The 26,739-nt window shown below is 41.3% G+C and overlaps 1 protein-coding gene across 5 annotated transcripts in view; it reads right to left on the bottom strand.

Annotated features, from left to right (window-relative positions):
• STK39 (serine/threonine kinase 39) overlaps positions 1–26,739 on the bottom strand; it is a 485,881-nt gene that overhangs the window by 35,454 nt on the left and 423,688 nt on the right. For all 5 annotated transcript variants that reach the window (XM_067741649.1, XM_067741650.1, XM_067741647.1 and 2 more), the window contains 2 exons: positions 25,294–25,346; positions 21,111–21,179 (listed from right to left, as the gene is read on the bottom strand). In XM_067741649.1, the coding sequence (XP_067597750.1) occupies positions 21,111–21,179; positions 25,294–25,346 (122 nt within the window). The remainder of the gene's footprint in view (positions 1–21,110; positions 21,180–25,293; positions 25,347–26,739) is intronic.

Raw genomic sequence — 26,739 nt, 5'->3', positions numbered from 1 at the left:
TGTAGGACTTTATGATCTACTGGTTCGGTATTAAATCGTTTCCCAAACTGGCCAATTGGGTGCCTACTGAATTCTTCTGGTCCAAGATCACGTCTAAGCATGATGCTGATTTCCAACGAGTTATAAGGGAGATGCGAGGCTTTAAAAAGCTGTAGAGCCTTATGTCAATAGCCTGCTTCAAGAGGAAACAACTGTACCTGTATTTTGCTCAGAAAACTACTCTTAAGCTAACTTTATCTAGGTCTGCAGAGCCGATATGCTATGATGAAGGAAGAAAACAGGATGGCGCACTCTACAGGGGTCAGAAACTCAGATGTCTCCAGGGGCCAGGGAGATCATGTGAGTCATTCAGAGAGGAGGGGGCAGAATTTTTCCATCTAGGAATTTATGCCAGTTGTTTTCAGATCTGGTTTTTCTAAGACAAGCCAGAAGTGGACCTTACGTCCACTCTCTCTCTATATTTAAATGTTGGCAACTGATCCCCCAATTTAATAACATTGTCTAAGCCAGACAGAATACATTTGTAGGGAAGATCCAAGCCTGGGCCACTAGGTGGTAACCTCTGCAGTACAGCAAAAGGAAAAAAAAAAAAACAGAAGGAACTGCTGGGAACCGGAGCCGGGGCAGAAAAAAGGATGCGGGATGGACTAATGACTAAAATGTGGTTCCGAGGCTCTGCAGTAAAAACTTGAAGCTCAACAGATTTCAATTTTGGTATGCCAACAGAGGAAAAAAATTCCACAGGCAGAGAGACACTCAATTAAGACTGCCTAGGCTCATTTCCTCAAAAACTGTGATTAAATTAAGACATGAGATAGAAAATGCAGGCTGAAGTAATTTTAAAAATCAGTTTTTCACAGTTTGGGACTTATTTTTTAACATATTCCAACACAAGGCGTCATGGTTTAAAGTCAGGGGAAAGTGTATAATACATAATGAAGGTTGAGCTTTTGCATACCAAATGCAGTTAAAGAAATGGAACAAAACAACACAGTCAGCAGTGAAGCACCAAGTGTGCACCAACTTGAAAAGAGGGCTTGTCTATTAAAAAAAACCTATACAGCATGCAGAATCCCAAAACGGGTGCATACACAACCTAGATTTTCCTCTTCTGTCAAGTATGAGGCGCTCACCAATGAAATATGAGCACAAAGGAAGGCACATTTTGGTTCTTCTTCCTCTTTAATATTCCTTGCTTTTGAAAATGGGCTGCAAATAGCACATCTCAATAGCACATTTGAAAGATATGTTACGCTACCATGGCATAACCTAAACACAGCACAATAAATATTTCTTGTCTACACCAAGAATGTAGACAGTTTAAAAGAAGACAATTTTAAAAGATAGAAGATGGGGCTTCCCTGGTGGCGCAGTGGTTGAGAGTCCGCCTGCTGATGCAGGGGACACGAGTTTGTGCCCTGGTCCAGGAATATCCCACGTGGCACGGAACGGCTGGGCCTGAGAGCCATGGCCACTGAGCCTGCGCTCCGCAACAGGAGAGGCCACAACAGTGATAGGCCCGCATACCGCCAAAAAAAAAAAAAAAAAAAAAAGATAGAAGATGGGCAAGAATACCACAGGGCCAGCAGTGGCTACTGTGGCTGATGCCCCACAATCAGTTCATGGGTATCTCAGCGCCCCACCCCCATGGGGCCTGTTTAGGGCTGGGCAGATGGATGGTAAGCCAATGTGGACCACTGACAGAGGGGGAAAGGCTTGCTGGGGGCTTCTAAGAAAGAAACCTTCTTGCTCCTTAGTAAGGACCACAAAAAGCCAAATGTGAAGTAGGAAACATGCAGCACTTTTTGCCCTGGACAGCCTCTTAGGACAGTGACGGGAATGAGACTTGGGATAAAAGTCAAAGCTGTGGAGAACCGGGCTAAGAGAGGAAAGACCGAAGGTCCTGATCGATGTCGCTGCGATGCTTAACAACCCTGAAACCTTCCCTTCCTCTAGGCATTTCCAGTTGTATAAGCTAGGAGTCCTTCTTGTGAAAACCATTTTAACAGCCTTTTCTGCTACTTGTAGCTTAAATCACTCCAACTGAAAATGCACCTTCCCCTGGAGAATCATTCAAATTCTTCAAAATGTTAAGAGTCCATTTTCACCCAGGGTGGTTTCTGGGTGAAAATCAGTGATAGGCACCGATTTTGTTCCTACAAAAACATAGAACTACAGAGAAAAAGATTCCCTTGGTCTTATCAGTTTCTTAAAACACTGTAATCTGCCAGGAATGATGTATTTTATTTGGAAATGAATGTCAACAGGCTGAATACAAATGGAGCAATTTTTTCACACTATCCGAGAGAGATTCCTTTGGAGTCTCCACAACGGAAAACCTTCTGGGTTTGACCCAACCAATTTCTTTTGCCAGTTCTGGAATACAGTCTTACACCAACCCGTGAACAGCTTAAGTGAATGGCAAGAGTACATACCAGTACCCAAGACATTAATAAAGACAGAACTTGCATTGCTATGAGCACAAGGAAACGACAGTCTCAAATGTTATACGAACATAATTTGTTCTTAAAACACTATCTACAAGAATTGCTACACCGTCAATAACCATCTTCCCATCTACCAAGAAAAAAGCAGGACTTGAGGTTAGGTGTGTAGTAAATGATACTCATAATACAGTTACTAGTAAAGAAATATCAACATCGCTGATTTCAATATTTATACACAACGCTCAATGCAAATATTTAAATATCATTTCATGGGCTTTTTTTTTTTTTTTTTTTTTGCGGTATGCGGGCCTCTCACTGTTGTGGCCTCTCCCGTTGCGGAGCACAGGCTCTGGACGCGCAGGCTCAGCAGCCATGGCTCACGGGCCCAGCCACTCCGCGGCATGTGGGATCTTCCCAGACCGGGGCACGAACCCGTGTCCCCTGCATCGGCAGGCGGGCTCTCAACCACTGCGCCACCAGGGAAGCCCTGTTTTTTTTTCATTGAGATGAAATTCACATAACAAGTAACTCTTTTTAAAGTGAATAATCTGGTGGTATTTAGTACATTCAAAATGTTGCGCAACCACAACCTCTATCTAGTTCTAAAACACTTTCATTTCCCTGTAAGAAAACCCCACACCCATTAGGCAGCCACTCCCCATCCCCATCTCCTGGCAACCACTAATCCGTTTTCTGTCTCTGTGGATTTATCTATCCTGGATATTTATATGAAATGGAATCATATATAATATGTGACCTTTTGTGTCTAGTTACTTCAGTTAGCATAATGCTTTCAAGGTTCATTTCATAGAATTTAAATAAACTTAAAAATTATGCCAGAAAGAGTGTTCATTTTAGAACTCCCCGGAGAGAGGTCTCTAGCACAGCTACAGAGACCCTGTATGGGCCCAAACAAAGAAAACTAATAACAGACAAAGTTAAAGCCTTCAGGTCATAAAAATCAACTGTACAAATGCAGAATAAGAGCACACTGGGTAAGTAGCATCCGGAGGGAAAAAGATTCTAAAAGGGGATGCAGGAAGGGAGTGACAGGCAATAAATATGTCAAAAACAATGAGATCTCAATGATAAGTGCGTACGTCTACAGTAATCTACAGACTTCTCTGGATATTTGAAATACTTAATAATAAAAACATGAAAAAATTAAAAGAGAGTAAGTAGTTTTTTGGCTGAGAAGTTCAGTGTAAAACAATGACATCTATTTTATTTAAAATTCTCATATAGTATTTGATGCCATTAGCTGAAATGTAGTATTCCCCTCACAAATGAGGCGTCCCCAAGCCCTGCAACCCCCCTATTGCATTAGGAATTTGGAGTTCGTATACAATACTGACAGGCACTACCCTTCAGGAGGATTCAGAAAAACTACAGGGCATCAGGAGAGATGAGATAGAGGTGGCTTTAAAAAGGATATTGCCACCCAAGAAAGTTCATTAAGAAAAGGAGATAAGGGGAAGCTTTGGCAGTTTTAAATATTTGAATAAATACTTGAAAAAGGGATTAGATGTGTTCTGCATTGCTCCAGAGGCCAGAAATTAAAGAGACTGCATCTGGCTCGGGATAAAGACCTTCCAACCAGTAATTCACAACAATGGTGCCTCTCACCAGGGGAAGCTCCTCAGCAGTAGAGACAGTCAGAGAGCTAGTAAGCCCCTCGAACACCTCTCCTTCCCCGCCTCCTCGGCCCATCCAGACACACAGGACCCCAGGCTTAGAAGGGCTCTGTGCTTGTTTTAATGCTCCGCAGTCACCATTTTGAACTTATTAATTTTAGAACAAGGGACCCTGCATTTTCATCTTGCACTGGGCTGTGCAAATTATGTAGTCAATCCTGTGTATAGATGCAGAAGAAATACTATAATCTGACGAAGTTGGCAGTGGTATTTGGTTGGTTAATGTAAAAAGGCAGTTTAAGCAGGGAAACATAAAACTGTGATACAAATAAACCTTAAGATTAATGTTTTAACTTAAATCACATTAATGTACACTCCTTTACCAATATCGTGATGTAGGGTCAAGGCCATTTAAAAAATCCTAGAGGGCTTCCCTGGTGGCACAGTGGTTGGGAGTCCGCCTGCCGATGCAGGGGACACGGGTTCGTGCCCCGGTCCGGGAGGATCCCACATGCCATGGAGCGGCTAGGCTCCATGGCTCCGTGAGCCATGGCCACTGGGCCTGCACGTCCGGAGCCTGTGCTCTGCGATGGGAGAGGCCACAGCAGTAAGAGGCCCGCATACCACAAAAAAAAAAAATCCTAGATTTAGAAAATCTCTTCTTTTACAATTATCTTTTCTATACAGAATTTAATAACAGTTTGTGTTTAACAATTTATCTTTTTTTCTTAATGAATTGTTTTTTGTTTTTTTAAAAAAATATTTATTTTCCCTGTTTTGGGCTGCATCGGGTCTTAGTTGTGGCACACGGGATCTTTGTTGAGGCATGTGGGATCTTCTTCGTACGGCGTGCGGTCTGCTTGGGTTTCTCTCTAGCTGCAGCACACGGGCTTCTCTCCACTTGTGGTGTGTGGGCTTTCTCTCTCTAGTTGTGGCGCGCAGGCTCCAGGGTGTGTGGGCTCTGTAGTTTGCGGCACGCGGGCTCTCTCTTTGAGGCGCGTGAGCTCAGTAGTGGTGGTGCATGGGCTTAGTTGCCCTGAGGCATGTGGGATCTTAGTTCCCTCACCAGGGATCGAACCCACATCCTCTGCATTGGACGGTGGATTCTTTACCACTGGACCACCAGGGAAGTCCCAACAATTTGCCTTTTTAAAAAATAATTTTTATTGGGGTAGAGTTGATTTACAAGGTTGTATTAGTTTCTGGTGTACAGCAAAGTGAATCGGTTATACATATATCCACTCTTTTTCTAGATTCTTTTCCCATGTAGGTAACAATTTGCCTTTATTAATAGATTTCCCCAAGCATCCCACTTGGTTTTTTGAACAAACAACTCACTTTTGGAACTAATCTTTTATCACTTATTTAAATGATATAATTTAGTAAGAAGTAAACCTGCATAAACAAACATGGGGACAAACTCTTGTTAAACATGGACCTTCCCTGGTGGGAACTGACATGGGGGTGGTGCTGGGGGGACAGACTAGAGTGTCATCTCCCAGCAGTGAGCAGCCGGCACGCCCTGGGCATCACCAGTGCATTTTACAGAGGGAACTGCAAGCACCACTTAATTCAGCGGGTCAAGTTCATGGAGGCTGGCTATCCTTCTGCAGAAGCATCAGGCTTATTGCACTGTCTCCTGTTTGGGCTGTCCTGCTGAGGCTGATGAACACCGCCACACGCCCATGAGAAAGCAGTGTGTTTCCTTGAGGCAGGCGTGTAAACTCCTCCTGAAGCTGGTGGACATTCCTGCTGCCCAGTTCAGAGAAAGAGGTAGGTCTTTGGTGAAGGAACTATAACTCAAAAGGTGATGGAGAAAGAGGCAGCTCACTGCTGTGGAAATAGAGCTCAAAGGCAAGCTTCAGGGAGACGAGGGAATTCACATTTCTCTCTGGACCTGTCTTCTTAGGCCACCCAGTACACATGTGTGTGACGTCTTCCCAGGCAGTAGGAATGAGAAACTTCAGTCCCAGGGAAGCAGGCAGAAAACTAAACAAGGAGGTGTCCTCAGAGTCACACACCAGGCTGACCTCCAGTAAACAACTGGGTAGGACCAGTTATCTAGTTGCCTGTGCCTGCGTGTCACTGTTCATTCTGTTGTTTTTACACCACTTTCCAGCACTGCTTGGGCCAGAGCAGTAACGGGGGAAGGTAACTCCCAGTGCTAGCACAGAGGCGGCAGAGGTGACTAACAGTGACTCTCATGAACCCTATGTAGACCGCAGTGTTTCGGTCATTCTCCCCAAAGCGGAGTTTCTACCTCCAGTCCCCGCCAAGGAACTCCCATCTTATTCTGGGAAACTGCAGGACTGCCTTACATTCTCCGACTGGCATGTCACAGAAGAAGTATCATAGTGGATAGGAGGCCAGATGAATTCACTCCAAAATAGAAAGAGGAAAGAACTTACTGAGTGCCTCTGTGGGCCCGCTATCACACCAACCTCTCCACGTAATTAAGTAACACTCATAACAGCTCTACGAGTTAAGTGGGTCCCTCTATGGGTAAAGAAGAAACTGAAGACTAGGGAGAAGAACTAACTTCCCAACGTCACACCTAATAACTGACAGAGCTGGGATCTGAACTCGAATCTGTCTAATTCGAAAGCAGTCACTCCCTTCCCTACACCACGCGGTCTCTATATGCCTCGGATTTGGAGAGTCTAAGAAATAAGATGGAGGATGTTTTATGAGTTTAATCACAAAAAGCAGGGACTGTGGAAAGCAGACACTCAAGAGACAGGTGAAATTTGATTTTACCCAAATTTACCAATAACCAATCTGAAATCGGTTATTTAAATAATTATAGGAGACGTCAGCTAAAGGAGCCTGGAAGCTTGTATGGTAATTTCTATGCCATTTAATGTTTTTATTACCTCTACTTCTCAGAAGTTTGAAAAGATTTTTTCCTAGAAAGAACTCCATAGAGAATAAAGCCAATAAAGGGGAGAGGGTAAAAAAGGCATGACCAGCACTGTCAGACAGCTTTACTAGTTGATGAACACTCTAGAACTCACCACTGTGAGAAAACACTGTCACAACTCTATAGCCAGTTTACCAGGACAAAGGGTAGCTAAACAAGAAGCTATTTTACCATGCCTGCATTCTGAACATGAGGCCACCTGAAAGCCTACTTTAGGTATTAGAGTATTAGTCCCTGAAAACAAATTTACCGAGTTCAACTGCAATTAATGGACTTGAAATGGCAAGTTTTCATTAACCCAATGAACATGAAGATTTTATGTCTTCTGTACTCTATTATAATGATAATAGTTCTACTGTATGTATAGTACTATCTCAGCCCACTCCATAATTTGTGTGAGAATTAGGCAATATTATGAAATGGAAAATACACTTCATCCTCTTTGGGAATATACATGAAGGCCCCTTGGTTACAATTAATATAAAGAAAATGTCTGCAATTAATATCCAAGTTTTGTCTTTTCTAGGAATCCTTATTTCCCTTTGATGGAATAACTGGATTCAGAATTACTGGAAGATATCTCTGAAATTCTCCTGATCCCCAAACAATAAATCCCAAGTCACTTATCTGATGCCCTCAAACTTAAATGAACCTAGAATGTTGAAACACCATTCAGTTTTTCTCAAATCCTCCAGGGCTACTGTCCTTTCCTTCTGTGGTTCCTACTCACTTTGGTCAAAATGGGCACCACGTTCAGGCAGCGAAGGGATCCAAGCTTTCGTAAACTGCTTAGATTCCCTGGCAGAATAAATGAGGCTAAAGGAAAGCATTTATTTGCCCTGATAGGAAAAAGGCAAGAAAGGCGCAGGATTTCTACTTTACCTACGTAGAGACAATCGAAGTTGAACAACTAGAACTTAGTATTCACAAGGCGTTATGACTAGTGGCTACTTACAAGGTCCTACACTATCCAGCCCTCACTCCTACCTGGCTTTATTTCATATCACCCTCTCCTCGCTCACCTCTTCTGGCCACACTGGTCATCTTTTACAAAGCTCATCATCTTTGCACAGGCTGTGTGTCTGCCCGGGATGGCCAGGCTAAATCCAGGACTTCACTCAAATATTTCTCCCTCAGAGTGGCTCACTCTGCTCTTGAATCTAAATGAGAAGCACCCCCAGACCCCCACTATTGGTTACTGTCTCTGTAGCACATTGTTTTTCCTGCACACTCCTCACAATTTGTAATTTCACTTCTACCTGTGTATTGACTTAATGTCTGCCTTTCCTGTGAGACTGGAGGCTTCATGCGGGACAAGAACCCTGTCTCTTTCGTTCACCTGGTGTACCCAGCACAGCGTAGATGTGACGCTTTATTTAGGGAGTAAATGAAGGAGGGCAGCTTCAGGGCCTGGATGACAAGTGTGGTAGAAGGCGCTTCTCCCCACTTCTGCATGAAAGCAACCACCACTCTGGCTGAATCACAAGAAGGCCCCTGGGACCTTCTGGAAGCAGCACCCCTGAGGTGAGCACTCAGGCCCTCAGGCTGGCTGGTGACGCTGGTGAGGCTTCTTCAAGAGTCTCTTGGGCAGGGAACAAGTGGGAGCCAATGAGCCTGCCATATGGTAACCAGCACTAACAGAGCGATTTAAGAACCCCTGGGACACATTCCTTTGGAGACTCCCAGTAATATCCCAGAGGAATATCTATTATTATTGGCTAAGAACTATTTAGTCTGCAGACATCTGATCTGCATGGATATTTCAGGGTACGCCAACAAGCCTGAGCTGTTCTATTTAATTATTGCAGATGAATCATGTAAACCCACTGTTCAGAGCTCTTTCAAGTGCAGAATTCTGTATTTATGATGTTAAAAAAAAAATCCATCCTGAAAAAAAAAATCAAGTTAATTTCTCATCCCCATTCCTCACCTAATGACAATTTTCACGAGCACTAAATTAAAAAGCCAACTTTTCATCTTTTTGTTTTTTGTTAAAACTCCATGTGTTTTTATTTTTTTAATTATTTATTTATTGGCTGCGTCGGGTCTTCATTGCTGTTCGCGCGCTTCCTCTAGTTGTGGAGAGCGGGGGTTACTCTTCGTTGCGGTGCACGGGCTTACTTGCTCCGCAGCATGTGGGACCTTCCCAGACCAGGGATCGAACCCGTGTCCCCTGCATTGGCAGGCGGATTCTAAACCACTGCGCCACCAGGAAAAATCCCCAACTTTTCAGCTTTAAAGAAATCCTTAGAGCTCCAGTCTACTGTGCCACGGCCAAGAATCCCATGAGTCAGATAACCTTTGGCATTTTATGCTTCCCAAGAGTTGTGCTGTCCAAATCATGTCCTCTCACCTGTATTCTACCTTTCTGTTAGATATCAGATTTCCAGTGTATGCCATTCTCACCTTATCAATCAGTTCCACTGACAACTGCAAGAATTAGAAGCAGAACAGTGAGAAGTCTGTGTGAGGAATGAACAGTCAGCTCACAGGGGAGGAAAGCAAGGCTACTGCCTATGCCATTTGGAAGTCTCTCCTGTCCTTCTGACCCTGCGTATCACAGACAGATTAGAAAGTGCAGAGACGTGGCAGTAGAATTCTGACCCCGGATCCATCCCTCCAATGAAGAAAAGGATCACGAGCACACTGAGTTTCTAAACAGACCGGTAAGGAGGCTCAAAATCCATTATAAATTAGACCTCCTGGGGGCCTATTACTGAAAAGATGCTTTGAATTTGGCGTTCTTATTTCAAGTAACAATCTTCTCATGGCTGACCAAGTTCCCTAAGAGTGAAGATTAAGGCATTAATCTTTGCCTATTAAAAATTTCGGCAAAATTTTTTAAAACTACCCAAACCTGTCTGCCAGGTCTCATGGACAGCCTCTTCTTCACTTTCTGCCATAGTGTACTCTGTCCAGAAGGGGCACGGAGCCAGCCCGCGGGTTTACACCCACGGCTATTCAAATGATATCCTGACAACAGATTCCTGCCGGGTGGGTCTATGGCTCATCAGACATGGGCGTGTGTCTATTAGAATGTGACCAATCAGGGCCTAACCTTGTTTTAAATGAATCTGGGGTGAAACATTCTTAGACACCTTTTGGATGCTAAACGTAAGTAGTGCAGGATTAAGAAGAAGGTATTCTTAAGAGTCAGCAGGAAGGAACTCTTTGTTTTAGAAAAATGCTAACCAAATACAAGATATAGGATCAAAGTTAAGAGTGTAATTGGATATGAAGCCAAAAATAAAAGGATAATAAGCCCACATTTCGTCAAAAATGTTGACCTAATTTTCTTTCTTGGCTTTAAAATGTTCTTGATTGGATCTACAAGTTTATTTTCTGTTATAGAAGAAATTAGGAGGCAGTGTCTTTTTTTTTTACTAATAGAGTAAAAAATGCAGCAGAGATTTGGCTTGGTATTAAGAGATCTGCTTGTCAATGTACTAACAAGCACAACTAAGAATCTATTTATATCTGCAATATTGTACTATTGATGGAATAGTTAAAATTCCATGGGCCAGAGATTTCTGAAGTGGGTAAACACACACACACACACACACACACACACACACACTACAGCCCAAAACAGATCAATCTACTAATGAAATAGGTTGTTCAGCAAAAGAGCCATTTCCTTTAAATCCTATATACTTGGTAGTGTTAGAAAAATATATAATATCAGAAAAACTAGGTTTCCTGCACCAGATTAAACCTACTTTACTTCCACCAGAAAGACATTCTCAGTACAAGTAGGGATCGGTATTTGGGGTTTATGGTAATACTTTAGTCAGAAAGTTTGGCTGGATTGAACGTAATCCTCAGGCGTTATCTGATTCTAGATTTACAAGACAGATTAACATAAATTAAAACAGGACAATTTAAAGTAATTGAAAACAGCAAGACTCTGACAGTGGATGTCTAAAACTAATCCACTAGCAAGCTCTTGTTTCACTTAAGTGAAATTAAGCACAGATCTTAACTGGAGTCTAACTTTATCAGTGGTTTTAAAGAGGATCCACAACTCCTAACTAAATAAAAAGTGACAAAGTTAATTAGAAAATCAGAGCTTACGGTGTGGTCTACTGATGTACTGATTCACAATCATGTGATACAGAAACTGAGAACACCTTTGGGGGTAATTACAGATTTTATGCTTTTTAGAACTTCCTGGAAATAACCTTTGCCCACATTTTGAAAAGTAATTTTGAATCACCCCCCACACCCCCCAAATCAGATGTCTTTGTAAACAATAAGTCTGCCAACCCTTATCAGGATAGTCAGTCATTTTCCATTGGAATCTGCAGATAAGTAAGCAGAGGGGGTGGCTAAGGCTGGCAGTGGGTTCAGCCATAGGAGTAGGCAGCTTCTTTCAGGGTTCTGATTTGGTTTGCTAGGAAAACTTTCCTTATGTTTAATTTCCTTGAATTTTGGGGGACAGGAGGAGTATGGTCAAAAAGACTATAAAAATGATACTTTGTTAAAACAAAAATTGTATTTTACTTCAGTCTGTCTTCCTGTTGCACTTAAACAAACTTAAAAAATATATTAACTTTTAGGTCTCTGACCAAATTAATGCTGAGTGTGTGTATGTGTACGGGCTTGTTCTTTGCATATTTATTCAGGCCTGGCTCCCAGCGTTCGACAGAGCAAACAGCTCTTTAAATATTTAAACAGCAAAACTGTGATTCTACCACCTTGCCAAAGAGTACAAATGCTGAATAAGATGGTCAGTCATCTAATGCGTGGTATATTTTTTATATATATTAGATGGTCCAGCCTACCACTTGTAAATATTTTAAAATAATTTCTGTACACTATTTTTTCATATTAAAATTAAAAATAAATTTTCCTACTTAGGCATTAATACCTCAATACGGATTTTTTTTTTTTTTGCGGTACGCGGGCCTCTCACTGTTGTGGCCTCTCCCGTTGCAGAGCACAGGCTCCGGACGTGCAGGCTCAGCGGCCATGGCTCACGGGCCCAGCCGCTCCGCGGCATGTGGGATCTTCCCGGACCGGGGCACCAACCCGCGTCCCCTGCATCGGCAGGCGGACTCTCAACCACTGCGCCACCAGGGAAGCCCTCAATAAGGATTTTTTAAAGAAAAAATGGTATTTGGAAAACCAGGAGCAATGAGCTACAATCAAATGGGCAGTGGCACATTTTTGAAAATGGTAACCCTGCGCCATATCAAACCGTTCAACATTTATTTCTAGTAAATATATACAAGGAAAGTAATCAGTATAGTTCTCCCAAGCCACTTATAGTCCCTAATTCCCTAGCCTATTAAACTTAACATACAGACAACTTTTAATCAGGAATCACTCGACTGTACTTATTGACATCATTTAACTAACACTAAGCCTGTCTAAACCCAGGAAGGGCTTACCGAATTTTCTTCCTTTTTTAAATTATCTGTCACCATTTAAAAATCATAGTACAGTTGCTTACAGTTGCTTACAGTTGCTTAACTACTTTTTAATGACAGTTTTCCTTCATTGAATTTCAACATCAATAAACATCACAGAATAATCACTGAACTGAATGTAAGATAGAATATGTTCACTCTTTTCCAAGACTTGCATTGTAAAAGTGCACGGCTGCTCAATAAATCCTGGATCTCTCACAACAGACTTAAATATCCCTGGCTATAGCTGGGGAAACAAAGCACTTCACACATCCAACCATATGCTCACGAACGAGCAAATATTCTGTTGCTTGCGTACTTTGGAGCCTAAAGATACGTTGCCATTGTAGAGAAACATAAAAGGTGAAGGCCACCTGGAGGACCTACTACACCCCAAGCAACAACAGTAGTTTTAATAAAACTGTAATGACTCATTATGGTAAAAATTTATACCAATGAGGCTCCTCCACGCATCTACACCATTTATACACACACAGTTTTTAAAAGTTAACTGGCACAGTTTTAAAAGAGACTCCTAAAGGGAGAAGAGAATCCAGGCAGAAAAGCAAAGGAGATTAGTGAGACTGAAAAGGAGATACAGATGATAAAATGAGCTAAAACAATCTCCAAAGTTTACCACAAGCAGAACTGAAGAAGTAACCACAAAATTCTACTGTGTTTAAGAATCACATGGGATGCTTGTTAAAAATGCAAATTTCCACCCTCTACGCTCAAGACTCCAGATTCTATAACTCTAGGCTGGAATCAAGAAATGTGCATTTTATGGGCTTCCCTGGTGGCGCAGTGGTTGAGAGTCCGCCTGCCGATGCAGGGGATGCGGGTTCGTGCCCCGGTCTGGGAAGATCCCACATCCCGCGGAGCGGCTGGGCCCGTGAGCCATGGCCACTGAGCCTGCGCTTCCAGAGCCTGTGCTCTGCAATGGGAGAGGCCGCAACAGTGAGAGGTCTGTGTATCACAAAAAAAAAAAGAAATGTGCATTTTAAATACACACCCAAGGTAAGATTCTGATGCAGGCCATCTCACAGTCTATACTTCTGAGACAAACACTGTAACCCCAGCAAGCACTGGAAGACAGAAGGCCTTCGAGAGCAACCACATTTCCTACCCAAGAGGCAAGACTCAAAAGTCATGTAAAAAGTCAATTCTTAAGAAAGAGAGAAAGAAGGGGAAGGTGGGCAGAGAGAGAGAGAAAGAGAGAGAGAGAAACCAATCATGGTGAATTACTCTTCAGTTTTGAGAGGGTGCAATAATATTTGTGTTGCCCAGGTCATCAATTCATGAACTATTCCAGTGTTAAATTTCCCAAATGGAATTAAAATTATTCATTTATCCAAAAACATATTTAAGTGCCTATGTGTGGCAAGGATGGTAGAGATTCAAAAAAATAGAAAACAGGCCTTTCCCTAAAGGTGCACTCAACCTCCTCACAAAGAGAAGGTCGGTGCCAGGAGCAGAGAAGGATGAAAGACACATGTTGCTAAAGGTAAAAATAGTTCTCTGGTGTTCAGGCCAAGAAAAAACTGTCCTCTAGATTTCGTTAGGGAGGGGGTGACCATCAGAGAAGGCTTCCTGGAGGTGGCATTTACAGTGAATCTTTGAGGGCAGACAGGTTTTGAAAAGGATTCTCCGTGTGCAGGAAAACAGCATGCCAGGGACATCAACAGAATGTCCGAAAGTCCACTGAGAGAGCTTATGGGAATATATATAGCTAATATTAGCTTCCAGGGCCATGCTAACTAGTTACCTAGGCACAAAATCCCTCAAAGGAAAATTGTATAAATAAATGCAGAAACAGAGCTCCCTTCTCAGGACACAGAAGTTCCAACATCTGGTTCTCAACCCACTTAAAGGGGGAAAAAAAAAAAAGATATATGTTACAAAGCCAGGAAATGGTGGTGTAAAAACCCAGCAAAGAGCCGTCAGTAGGCACTTTCTCAAAAGGAAGCTACCAAGCGGCTTCCTGTTCCACATTCACTCACTGTCAAATCTTGGACCCTGGAATGGGCCTTGGAGATAGAAGGAGGAGAGGTAACTGGCTAGCTTAACACACTCATCAGCGTTCCTTCCACTGCTGAGGTCCTAACACTCAATTCAACAGAGACTCAAAAGTATCACGTAGCATAAGGCGTGAAGAGAATTCAGAACTTTTGCTTTCTTTTCTACATGAATTTGTTTTTAATTTTCTCTCCTCTCTGCTTCTACTGCTGAGAAAACTTCAGATGGGCTGTTTCTGAACTAGGAGGCAAAGGGACCAAGTATCTCTGCTGCCTCACTGAGGGTCCCTCTTTGAAACAAATGGATCAAGGACTCACATCTGGTCTATTTGTCAGCCATCCCAGCAAGGCAAGAGAAGCAAATTCATACATGCATCAAGTTTTGCATCTTGCAAAGTTAACTTACTTTAAACCAACACCCACCCAGGAGGGCTTGTCATTCTTAGTTCTGATTTACACAAGGCCTAGATATATTTTCTGTTTCTTGCCTAAGGCAGTGCTGCATTGAAGCACAACTGAACTGGGTTTATGATTTCAGTCTACAAATGCTGCATTTAATTTCTGTGCTGCTCTGCTTGTGTGAGAAAGCAATCACTCCGAGTCACTAAACTGCTCCTTCAGTTTAAATTCTGCTTTGTGAAGGCTGGCACTAAAGGCAGATTACCCTGAAGCTGGATACTGAAAATTTTTTTGTAACATTCTGTTTGCCACATTATAGTAAAAGTCATAACACTCACTGCACCGTAACATATACTATTGCTTTATTCAGTTTTTTTTATATTGCCCGAAGCATTTACTCTGATTCAAGAGGAAATTCTGGTGGGGGAAAAAAGGAATGTTTAATCTATTTAAATGTTAGCTGTTTTATATTATGGAAACTGAAAAAATACACACACAAGAAATCACCCACACCTCTACGTGCCAATGTTCTCAATTGAACTGGACTATTTTTGATGCAAACTTTGTCAAGTGAATGTACTTTGTATTTGTGAAATGCCACTCGAATTCTGTACTCTTGAAAGCAAGATTCTTAAAATAATTGAATCCTATACTTAAAATAGCCTTCTTTAGAAAGTGTTAACGAGATATCTCTATATTTCAAGGTAGTATTTGTTTATCTCTAACAAGTTACTGAGTGGCTACTATATGAAATGTAGTTTGGGGCACTGGGAAAATAGCACTTAACAAAACAAAAATCCTGGCCTTCAAGAAACTCATGCTCAAGGGAAAATCCTATATAGTTAAATAATGAATAAATGAAATATAGCCTATTAGATGGGGAGAGACTAGGTAAAGTACTTAAGTAAGGATGGGGGTAGAGAGTTGGGAGCGGGTTGCAATTCTAAGTAGCCGGGCAGGGAAGGCCCCTTTGAGAGGCAGCATTTAAGCGCTAGGAGATACCCAGGTATACCTGGGGAAGGAGAATCCCAAGTATAAAGGCCAGTGTGGCTGGGGTGAAATGGGGAAGAGGGAGAGCCAAAGAGAGGGAAGGGTCTGAGAAATGACAGGGGACAGATCATATAGAGGATTGTAAGCCACTGAGATGTGGGATGGAGAGCTATTAGAGTTTTATTTAAAGCATTAATGTGATCTCGCTCACACGTTTTTATTGAGATGTAATTCATATATCATAAAACTCACCCTTTTAAAGGGCACAATTCAGTGGTTTTTAGTATAGTCACAAGGCTGTACAACCATCATCACTTCTAATTCCAGAATGCTTTCAGCACTGCAAAGAGAAGCCCAAGACCCCTAAGCAGTCACTCCCCTTTTCCCTGTCCCTCTCAGGCCCTGGCAACCACTACTCTATGTCCTGACTCTACAGATTTGCATATTGCGGTCATTTCATATACATGGAATCATAATATGTGTGGCCTTTTGTATCTGACTTATGTTTTACTTGTATCTCTCTGGCTGCTGTGATGAGAATAGGCTGAAAGGAGGCAAAGTCATAAGCAGGGAGACCAGTGACTAGATGAAGGCAATAATTCAACTGAGAGATGAGAGGGGTTTGAAACAGGATGGGAGATGGTGAATAAGGGCTGGGTCTCGGGTACATTTAGATAGGCTGGGTATTGACTATGAGAGAAAGAAAAGTCAAGGACAACTCTTAGGTTTGGGGCTTATGCACCTGAAAAGATGGAGCTGACATCAACTTAGGGTACAAGGCTGCTGGAGGGGCAGATTGGGAGGAACAACAGAGGCTGGTTCTTGGAGATGTTAATTAAACCTGGGACAGTGATTAGCCTTCTATGTGAAGATGCCAAAAAGAGAGCTGAATATGAGTCTGGAATTCAAAGGATAGGTCTGTGCTGGAGATACAAATGTGGGAGTTAGAGAGTGGAAGGCATTAATACCATGAAACCAGATGGTATCACCAAGGATGTGAGTGACTAGAGAAAAGAGGAGAAATCCAGGGAAAGAGTCCTTGGACATGTCAATATTTCTGGGTCAGAGAGATGAAGAGGAACCAACAAAAAAGACTAAAGGGCTTCCCTGGTGGCACAGTGGTTGAGAGTCCGCCTGCCCATGCAGGGGACGCGGGTTCGTGCCCCGGTCCGGGAAGATCCCACATGCCGCGGAGCGGCTGGGCCCGTGAGCCATGGCCGCTGAGCCTGCGCATCCGGAGCCTGTGCTCCGCAACAGGAGAGGCCACAGCAGTGAGAGGCCCGCGTACCGCAAAAAACAAAAAATCAAAACCAAAAAAAAAAAGACTAAGAAGGAAGCATAAATAAGGTGGGAGAACCAAGAGAGAATGGAGTCTTAAAAACCAAATGAAAACACTTATGGAGCAGGGCATTGTCCACTATGCCCAATGCTGCTGACAGGTCACTGAGAATTAACCAATGGATTTAGGAGCGTGGCAGGCAGTCATTCACAGATCATGTGTCTTCTCTCCCTCCATCTTGCTCACTCCACTCCGGCCACATCTGTCTTTGCATTTACCAAGGGTGTGCCTTCCCCAGATATGGCTTTGGAAAAAATAGTCTGAGTGGAGTGAGGAAGTTGACTGGAGTGAGTTCAAGAGACAGTGGTAGAAGAAGAACTGAAGTCAGGGGCAATTCTTTTGAGGACTTTAGTTGCAAGGGGATGAAGAGAAGTAGCTGTAACGGGAGGTGGAGTAAAGAGAGGGTTTTAGAATGGGAGACAAAAACATGTCCATGTGCTGGCGGGACAAATCTAGTAAAGAGGGAGGTAAGTGATGCAGGAGGGGCTGAGATGGGTTAGAGGGGACAGAATTAAACACATTTCACCTGTCTATCAAATAGTCAACACTTAGAATATAAATCATCTACTGATACAGGAAAAACAGGTAAGGGCAAGCTATTTTTTTTTTTCCCCAAGAGACAACGAAACCAGTTAAAATTATCTAGGTCCCTTCTTCAAGGCTAAAGATATTGGATTAATTGTACACAGAGTGTCAGGTTCAGGATTAGGCTCTGGGCTTGGAATCACAAGATCCAAGTTCAGGGACTATGACAAGTTATAATAACCCAGAAACTTCTTTTGACCTCCCTTTTTTGTCCATAAAATATTGATTAAAACCTGTCCTCTCTACCTTATAGAATTGATGTGATAATCAAATGAAATATGCAGACATTGTAACTCTTAGGTGAGCTGTCCCTGTGAGGTGTGGTCAGTACTGCTAGATAAGGAACAAGTGCACACACTCAGTCTCACTCCAACACTCTACACTTCAGCTCTAAGAAGGGGAAAAAGGCAAAATGATAAATTTGGGGAAGAATAAATACAGCATAGAAAAACAGAAGCTTTCTGGTTATTTATTTATTATTATTATTTTTTTTGCGGTACGCGGGTCTCTCACTGTTGTGGCCTCTCCCGCTGCGGAACACAGGCTCCGGACGCGCAGGCTCAGTGGCCATGGCTCACGGGCACGGCTGCTCCGCGGCACGTGGGATCGTCCCAGACCGGCATACGAACCCGTGTCCCCTGCATCAGCAGGCGGACTCTCAACCACTGCACCACCAGGGAAGCCCCAAGCTTTCTGGTTATTTAAATCACACTCAATAATTTGGACGTGAATTATGCCTTAATTTCCACTTTTAAAAAACTCAACAATCCAAAATCCTCTAGCTTAGATTCAGCTGAGCCTGGGGCGAAAAAAGAAGTACACTAAATTTGACGGTAGGCCTGAAGCAAGATCATGCTTAAATAAAGATGTGACCTGATACTTCTCCACGAATCTCTTTCATTCTTCCTGCGCCCTACCACCTGCCACGATGACCTCAAATCAAAAGACCATGTGCTCCTCAACTTTTTTGCCAAATAGGAGACATTAGTGGGTGTTTTAAAATTATTTTTTATTTGTTAATTAATTTTAAATTCTGGCTGCTTTGGGTATGGACCATAGCTCTCTTTAAGGAAAATATACCAATACCTTACAGGGTATCTTGATCTAGCCATTAACTTTTCTCCTTGTTTCTTCAGGTAAACTAAGACACAGAGGTGTGTGCTCATTTTTTCAAATGAGAGAATCTACGTTTATCAACTGTTAACATAAAGAATTCTGAGATGGAACTTACTGATACAATAGATGCCAAAGTTGAATTGATCTTATTACTCAACTTCCCCTCACTTTGATCAGAAAACTGAGGGAAGAACTCAGCTGGCCATGGGACCTCACAAGGTTTTAAAGTAAAGTAGGAAAGACAATATACAAGGAAATATATACACACACCTGTAGGTCCATGTGCATGTCACTTTCCTTTAAAATATGTCTCTATCTCTTTACACATGTACCACTTGGCAAAGGAAACAGAGCTCCCTAGTGAGGCCAATGTGTATACTTCATGTGTAATTAATCAGGAAAAGCTTACTTTTTTCTAATTACAAAGATATCTTTGTACCTACATTTATGAATATTTGTATACCAATAACATATTAGGTACTGATTCTTTAGTCAGAATTCCAATCTCCCACTAAACTCCCTGTTACTCTTATTTACATAAAACAATTCACTTTATTTTTTAATAAATTTATTTATTTTTGGCTGCATTGGGTCTTCGTTGCTGCGTGCAGGCTTTCTCTAGTTGCAGCGAGCGGGGGCTACTCTTCATTGTGGTGCGCACCCTTCTCATGGCGGTGGCTTCTCTTGTAGCAGAGCATGGGCTCCAGGTGCATGGGCTTCAGCAGTTGTGGCACATGGACTCTAGAGCGCAGGCTCAGTAGTTGTGGTGCACAGGCCTAGTTGCTCTGCGGCATGTGGCATCTTCCCGGACCAGGGCTTGAACCCATGTCCCCTGCATTGGCAGGCGGATTCTCAACCACTGCGCCACCAGGGAAGCCCAAACAATTCACTTTATAATGATGTATATTATAGAGATTCTAAGAACAAACTATTCTTTTTTTTTTTTTTTTTTTTTTTGTGGTACGCGGGCCTCTCACTGTTCTGGCCTCTCCCGTTGCGGAGCACAGGCTCCAGACGCGCAGGCCCAGCGGCCATGGCTCACGGGCCCAGCCGCTCCGCAGCATATGGGATCCTCCCGGATCCGGGCACGACCCCATGCCCCCTAGATCGGCAGGCGGACTCCCAACCACTGCACCACCAGGGAAGCCCAGAACAAGCTATTCTGATGGGTAAGTATATCTACCTCAAGCTCCCTCTTAGTGACACACTCCAGTATTTTTGGGGAAGGATTTATTTCAAGTATGTGATTTTTTAAAAAAGTTAAAACATATCATTTAAGGGCCCCAAGCTATTTCAAGGATTGGTTTTGATTTGAATATTTTTAAAGAAACTTTTATCATAATACTATTATAGTGTTATTATAATTATATTATATATAATTAACAATATAATGAACATAATGTCATAATTAATATTAACTCATCCTTATTACTTAGGATCTTCATTACCAATATGCAGTAATAGGCTACATTATAAAATCTTCATAAACTCAGAATTTGCTGAAGAGTGTGGAGCCCTTCACCCTCACCCTCACCCTAGGTAGAATCAGCTGTGCTTTTTCTTAGATGACACTTTCTGCCTCTACACAGCTTTTCTGCCTTGCTTGGCCAGCAGTCATTTCTTGCTCCTGTCAGCATGCCTAGAGCTAGCAGGCTCCCCTAGTTCCAACGCAGCCTTTTCTTGATTCTAAAAGTAGTAGAAAGAGCCACAGTCTCAAAGTGTGGTGATTCTGCCAGAACCCAGCTGCATGGCCCTGGACAAACCACTGAATCACTTTAGGAATTCGCTTCCTTGTCTACACAATGGTAGAACTGGCCTGAATGATCGTTAAGTCCTAACCAACCTTAAAACTTTATAATGAATGAACCTTACTAAGAGCTAGGAAAAAGAATAGAGAAACTCAGAGAAAGGACCTCAGAAGTTCCCATACTTTGCTGCATGGAATTGATAGTATCTTGGGTTTGCTATGTCATGGACGTTTCGGTCTTCTAGGTTCTTTGTTTTATCTCCAATAAGTGACGTTCTGCATTGGATAAATCACATCCAGACAAATGGGACAGAATTACATTTAAGAGCTTTTGAAACAGGAAGTTAAATATGACTCTTAAATATACCTATTTCACATAAAAGGTAAGAATTCAAGAAATTTTCAGAAATTCACAGAATTATTCCTTTATGAAAACTTCTGTTTCTAAGCGCATTTCCATTTGATGTATCAACAAAATGACACTACATGCATTAAAAAGTGACTTACCTATAACTACATCATGACCATCGACTAAGCCAGCAGAGAAGAGCTCCTGAGAAACGCCGTCTGCCGTATCTGCCCAAACGTGAAATGAAGGTGTATCAGTAACCATACAATAAAACCCCAAAATCCAGTACAATGTAAAATATAGATTTTTCATTTAGAAAAATCATCCATGTGTGTTTCAATTCAACAATTCAGATTCTATCAGGAGGAAAAATCAGAAGCAAAATGTGAAATACTTTTGCCACGTACAATTTGCATACTGGTCCTTATTCAACAGAGGTTTTACAAACTTATTGTTTCATTTTTGTTGAACCAAAAAACTATTACCCTTTGTCTACTGTCTGAATTATTCTCAAATGCCCCTCTAGAAGTTAGCTCATAACTGTTCCCTATGAACACTGCTCTTCTTTCTTGCCAAGGTAAACTCCAGCCACCATCAATCCTTTTCTATCATTAGTAGCTACTGAGTTAGAATTTATGGCAAAGGTTGAAGACGTAGCATTTGATACAACCTTATATTTGGTACAAACAGCCTATGAGCTTGTTGGACTATTAAGATGAGCTCTTTAAATTTATGCTATTAAGAAAATCCTTTAACATGACTTTGATCATTTGATAGCAACAGACTCATTCTCTTAGAAAATGTGGTTGGATAAAAGAATGTAGTTTCTCAATGATATGTGACAGGAGTTAGCAATCTCATAAAGATGGGACTGAACAGGCTGTAGCAAGTGAATATAACTGAAATTACTTAATTGAGAGGTTATACACGAACACGACAATAGTGAGAAGTCTGTTTGAAGACTTTGTAAAGGGAAATTGATAAACTGCCATGTGCTCAAAGAACCATTATGAACCCCTACGTTTTCACAAGGGAGATGACATGGTCTCCATGGCGGCCTGATATTCTCACAAATAGCCAATACTATAGCTGGATGAGAAGAAACTGGGAAAGCATAGCTCCTGAATCAAACAAGCCTAAACTGAATTGCAGTTTGCTATGCCAAAGCCTGCCCTCAACACAGACTGGGTTTCCCTGCTTAGCCTGTGTTTCACATGTGGTGATTATGTAAGTGGGCTCAGGTGTGTGGGGTGTGTGTATATGTGTGTGTGTGTGTACCTGCATGAGCACATAGCTGAAGGTATAATTATCTTTCACACCGGGCTTTAATGTGCTTATTAGCCCAGGGTCTGACTCATCGTAATTACAACAAATGGTAATTGATGATGATGAGGCAGCCAAAGGTCACGTGAAATGCTGCTTACACCCTTGTGCTCTTTCTCCCTCATACATGGCCCTATTTCCTAAATCTCCAATAAAAATTTGAGAGCTGATATATATTCTTTGTACTTTCAGAGAATCTGTGGTATTCTATCATTTTACTCATTCAGTGGAATGGAATGAAGAAAATGGAAAAGAAAAACATAGGACTCTTACTAAACAATGAAATTCCATACAAGGTGGGCTTAAAAAAAAAAAAAAGGTGGGCTTATCTTGGGCCTTGTCCTTAACTGTTAGAAGTATAAGAAACACCTTATAAAATTCTCTCAGAGATAAAACCTCTCATAGCATGGAACCCAAGGTAGCATAATGAAAGGCTCTACTCTGAAAATGATGTAGCTTTAGAACATTCAGCCTCACAATCGCCATCTCCCTGGATGCCACTAGAAACTGCAGGAAAAGAAGCCTATTGAATTAAAGTGCCTGCCTCGTAGACACCGGGCTCAGAGTAGTCAGTGGTTAAAAGCAACTGGATGTGTTACCACCATCTCTAAAGTATCAGTAAGATCTTACACTTGAGTAAGGAGCTATAATCAAAGAAAGCAGTTGAGAATGGAATAATCGACAAAGTCACATTGAGGGCTAGCACTAAAGCAGTACGGAAGCAAATTAACGTTCCCAAATGAGCCAAGTGTACAGCACCTCTGACTATTTTCAGGACTCTTGGGTACCAAATGAGTCATATTAAAATAGCAAAAGGGTTGTGCTGGTTGGTCAAAATGGAAATATTCCTTGTCTGTGTGTGTGCCATTAAGCAGTTATTTTTCATGCAAGTTAAGTAACATATCAGTAATAGTTTAGAACAAAAACTTGAAGGTAATTGGTAATTTATTTTTCTTTAAGCTGCTTGACGTTCCTAATGTGTAAACGGGTTAAATAATCATAATCACGTACGCCCTGCTTTCTAGATCATTACAGCAACATAGTAAACACAAAGGGCTTGCCCTCAAATGATGACAGAATATTTGATATGTTCATATTACACACTCAATGATGTATATATTTATCTGTGTATACACCAGAGACATAGTACACATGGTATGCATGCACAGATCGAGCGCAAACAACATCTCAAATGCAGACAGCATCAGTAATCACAGAGGTACAGTGATATAGCTATGGTGTTTCTGAAACTAAACGGCTGTGCTCGCTCCCCAGGGAAGGCCAGCTATCATCAGGAAGCGAGCACTATGGTTTCTGTCTGGGCAACAAAAGCAGAGACTCTGAATCTAACCATGGCAAATGAGGTTACCAAAGCTAGCACAAAGGGCCAGGTAACGCTGATAAGGCCGTCTTATCCCCAGCAATCCTCAACTCAGAAATTCATTTCCTTGGTACCTTTGAAATTAGAATTGATTCTTATTGCCACTGTCAATCTGACACAATCAGATGAAAAGAAACCCTTAAAATAAGAATTCTTTTACTTACTATACTTGAAACATTTATTATATAATTGCTAGATTTTATTACAGTATTGGCTGCTCCATACCTTTATATTATGACAAAACAGCTTTTTGATAACAGCAACCGGCAACTGTTCAATTTCACAGACTGACTCTAAATTGTCAAAGATTGCCCCCGGAAAGAAAGATCAGTTAGCAAATTCGCCAGGGCCTTATTCACATTTCTTTTGTAAAAAGATATGTTTAATTCAAATATACTGGAAATCATGAAATCTTTGTGTTTACAGGGGACTAGACATCAGGGCCAATGAATCTATGACTGACCACCTATGGCCCAGGAACGTATTTTGTTTGGTGGGCACTGAACCTGAATGTATTTAGACAGAACTCTTTGGTTTTCTGAAGTTCCCACCATTCACTTTGGCTCCTGTAAGCATTTGAGTTTGTGTCTTCTTACAGTTGATAATAGCAGGGAGGTCAAGCAGTTAACTGATTGACTAGCTATCAAGCTAGAAAGTTTCGGGTTTTCAAAATTTTAGCAAATACAATTTATTTAATCGAATAAAAATTTACGTGGAGTTCTAATACATAAAATAGCGAATGTTATTAGCTTACATATATTAATATGTTCAAATGTATAAGACTAATGAGACATCAAAGCTGTTTTCATGTATATAAAAGTCTGAAACCAGAGATCAAGGTGAACAGCTCCAGTCTTAGCATTAGCATCTGTGTTTCACTTCTCTAGATTGTTTTGGTTATGAACTAAAGAGTGCAAAGAGCAGTTTTTGTTTAACAACTGATGTCGTGATCTCCAAAGCCTATATCCAATAATTAACCAAAATGACTTGAGATTCTCGTGCATACCAGGCACCTGCCAGGTGCTAGAGACACCAAGAAACAGGACGTGGCTCAATGACTTCCAGGCATCCAGGCGCTAAAAGAGCAACCAGTCTAGCCTTGAAACTATTTTAATAACTACTCAAAATACTAAAATTATATTCAGCTGCAAGACTAGCACTGTTCCTACCAAGTTTCCTAGCGGTGCCTGCAGCAAGTAGAGGCCCAGATACTCCTCAGCACAGGCTTCGTGTAATCTGAACCGACAACAGAGAGGCAAAGTATGCTACCTTTTGGTCTGATGTCACTGTTTGTTGCTCAACCCTAATTAAGACTGCTACGCGCGTCTCATCACACTCATCATAATGTCCTTTAGGCCCCGAATCACCACGCCAGCACTTCTTTTCATGGTTGAGCTCACAGATGTAATTTATAAGTGCATATATTCTGTGCAGCACGTGTCACTGGAATTCATGCAGTCAGTAGTGGGTTCGGTTTGGATTCCCCACAATTATTGCAAATCCTTCCTTTCTTCCTTCCTTCCCTCCTTTGTTTTTAGAGAACACATTTTTGAATAGCAAATTATAACTACATGCTAGTAATCAATTTCTGAAATGCTCTTGGTAGCAATAAAATGATAATTTCAATTAAAGCTTACCTCTTCCTGGAGTAAACTCAAATCGTATATCATTAAGTTCCTTTCTGGAGTTCCTGAAATACATAACAAATAGCACATTAAAATCTAATGAAGCAGAGTTTAACCAAACTAAATGTATTCCGATTTTTACAAGATGCTACTGACATATAGATAGCATTTAATAGTTTTGGGTTACTTCTAGATACTTCTTCCACTGGAAGAGGCAGTTATGACAAGAATAAAGGGAGATATTGTTTAACTGATTGAATTTACCTTATACAAACATGATTGTATCACAAAATTCCAAAACTAAATGCTCCTTTTATAAAATCTACACTAAATCAGTAACCTTAAATTTAATTCCATAATTAAAAATTTCAGAAGCTTTTAGTCTAGCATAAATAGTATTCAATACATTTTTCATATTTTTTCCTAGGAAAATAGTATTTTATCAAATTATTTAAGTTTTTTTTTTTTGATGTGGACCATTTTTAAAGTTTTTATTGAATTTGTCACATATTGCTTCTGTTTTTTGTTTTGGTTTTTTGGCCGTGAAGCCTGTGGGATCTTAGCTCCCTGATCAGAGATCGAACCCACACCCACTGCATCGGAAGGCAAAGTCTTAACCACTGTACCACCAGGGAAGTCCTCTCAAATTATTTTTAAAAGTGAAACAAACAAGGAAGATAGCCTTAGCGATAAACTTCACAACAGTACTATACATTAAATCATACAACAAAAATGTCCAGAATAAGATGTGTATTTTGTTGTTAAAAATTTTATCTAAATAAATAGAGGGGGACCTCTGAATGCTATGAAATTGCCCACTGAATATATAAAACTTTTAAGAAATTTAAAACGCTTACATTAAACTACAATAGACACATATATGTACATTCAATCAAAATATCAAATGACACTGGGGAAATATGGAACAAATAAGTATCTAAGATATGATTTTTCCATTCATATTAATTTCAAGACATAACAGTAAGGGCCCGTGAGTTATAATCAGAATGGCTTTATTTTCTCATAAGAACACTAAAATATTATGAGTAACTCTCGACAGATGCTAGAATTAAAGTTAATTTAAAAAAAACTTTTAAGAAACTGCAGTAGGACATATGAAATAGTAATTTCTGTATGCATTCAACTCTTTGTTCAGCTGCCACGAGTGCCAGAGACAGAGACAGAGATGGTGTGAACACCAAGTCCTGAACATCCTCCTTCCAGTGCCAGGAAAGTCTGATCAAACCCTTTGATACTCTAAAACTCTGGTAATATCTCCTGGTCTCTAGGTACAGTGCCCGGATCTTGATGATGTCAGTCTATGGGCCCTTTTTGGTCCACAGCCTGATGGTGGTTCTTTATGTCCTACCACATCCTATGACACAAAGTGTGAGGAGGCCCAGAACGATGACAAAGGCATGGTACCAACTGAGAGAAAGCCCTTCTCCCAGTGCCTAG

This window comes from Pseudorca crassidens, chromosome 6 (genome assembly GCF_039906515.1).
Source record: "Pseudorca crassidens isolate mPseCra1 chromosome 6, mPseCra1.hap1, whole genome shotgun sequence".
NCBI lineage: Eukaryota > Metazoa > Chordata > Mammalia > Artiodactyla > Delphinidae > Pseudorca > Pseudorca crassidens.
Note: the sequence above shows the minus strand (reverse complement) of the source record. Positions and strands in the feature narration are given on the sequence as shown.